At 38.2% G+C, this 2,003-nt stretch overlaps 1 protein-coding gene across 1 annotated transcript; it reads left to right on the forward strand.

Annotated features, from left to right (window-relative positions):
- The first annotated feature begins 6 nt into the window (after positions 1-6).
- On the forward strand, positions 7-632 carry LOC110315112 (olfactory receptor 1440-like). The gene has a single exon (XM_021189252.1). It carries the CDS (start codon positions 17-19, stop codon positions 557-559), a length of 543 nt encoding a protein of 180 aa, XP_021044911.1. The 5' UTR covers positions 7-16; the 3' UTR covers positions 560-632.
- The last annotated feature ends 1,371 nt before the right edge of the window (positions 633-2,003 follow it).

Here is a 2,003-nt window from a genome sequence, read left to right on the forward strand (position 1 = left end):
GCAGTACTCAGCCATCATGGCTCCCAGTCTTTGCTGGAGGATGGTTGCTGGTGTCTATGGGAGTGGATTCTTTAGTAGCTTTGTTCAAACAGTTGCTTGTTTTAATCTCTACTATTGTGGGCCAAATGTCATTCGTCATTTTTTCTGTGACATTCCTCAGATCATTCCCTTGTCTTGCTCTGATCCCTTCATCAACCAGCTGGTTCTTTTCCTGGAAGCTGTTATTGTTGGATTTGGCTCTTTCCTTATTATTCTCTTATCCTATGTATTCATTGCAGTTTCTATCCTGAAAGTGGCCTCATTCAAAGGCTGTGTCAAGGCATTCAAGACATGTGGAACCCACCTGGCAGCAGTAACTCTCTTCTATGGCACAGTCTTCTCTGTGTACATGCACCACAGCTCTCAGCACTCCACAAAGCAAGACAAGATGCTGTCTGTGGTCTATACCATCCTCATCCCCATGGTAAACCCTCTGATCTATAGCCTGAGGAACACTGAGATCAAGGAGGCCCTCAAGAGAGTGCTGAAGAAGGCAGCACATTTACCTCAGAAAGCATAGCATCTGTGCAGGTGCCATCCTTAATAGGAATTCAGGAGTGAAAACATTGAGGAGTCCTTCTCTAGACCTTTCAAATTAAGAGATGTAGTAATAACATCATTAAACAGACAGATATAGTAATCACCTGGCTTACTTGGCACCTGGTATTACCTGGTATTAAAAACTGGTTAGCTGTTTTTATGTAGTCTGTCTATTACAATGATGTTGAAAGTAAAGGTTGGCTTCTCAGTGTCTTCTGGATATGGCAAGATCTTTGCACTCATGAGCTTAGCACCTGTGGTTGCCTACACAAGACCTACATAATATCAAACCAATCAACATGTTAGCATGGATAGGGGAGGGGCACATGAGCCCTCACCCCTAATATGAGAAACTATTTGACAGTTGATGACTGTTATGGGATGGAGCTTTATTTTTAATGGGATGGTCCCTCACAGGTGGATGACCACATACCTATGCATTTATTGGCAGCTCTAATTGGACTCAGTGGCTTTTTTTTAAATGGAGGACATGAAATTTTTTTAAAAAGTAATATGATGAGGATGGGAAAGTTTTGGAGGACATGGGAGGTGGAATGATCAAAACACGCTGTATGTATATATGAAATTCTCAAAAATTAAAAAAAAAAAAAGAAAGAAAGACACTAGTATTTGTGACTAAAACCAGACATATAGAACCTTAATATCAGGATGTATTTTAATAACATGTGTTTTGAGAGCTAGTACACATAGAGAGATGGCAAGAAGTAGGAGTGGACAGAGCTTTTCACTTCTTCAGACTGTAGTTATTTTAGTTAAGTGATTTTTACATAATACTGAATATAAAGCAATTTGATGCATAAGCAAATGTATGAAAATTGAAAATGAATTAAAATAAATATTTTATAATTTTAGGCCCAAGTAGAAACAAGAATGAGAATAAATGAATAATAAAGATATAAGGGGAAGAGAGGAAAAAAAGGAAGGAAGGGGAGAAATGGAGGAATAAGAGGAAGAGGAAAGGGGCAGTGGAGGAGAAGAGGGTAAGTGGTAGAATAGGAGAGAAAGGAAACAGAAGGGAGAAGAGAGAAGGGAACAATTAGATGAGAAGAGGGAAAAGGAGAAGGGAACAAAGGAGACATAGAGGGGACATACAATGTCTGTTGGGTTATTTCTCAAATAAATGTTTGCCTCCTATTTGATGAAGCTTTGTTGTAGCAGCAAAATCAAGAGTTCAAGGTCACCCACATCTATATAGTGAGTTGTGGGTCAGCCTAGATTCATGATACCATAAAAAAGTAGATAGATAGATAGATAGATAGATAGATAGATAGATAGATAGATAGATAGATAGACAGATAGATGGAGATAGATAGATAGATCGATCGATAGATAGATAGATAGATAGATATTTATAAATGATAGATAAGACATGATTGCTGCATGTAATTTTAAAAACTTGCTAG

Source organism: Mus pahari, unplaced genomic scaffold, assembly GCF_900095145.1.
Source record: "Mus pahari unplaced genomic scaffold, PAHARI_EIJ_v1.1 scaffold_13132_1, whole genome shotgun sequence".
NCBI lineage: Eukaryota > Metazoa > Chordata > Mammalia > Rodentia > Muridae > Mus > Mus pahari.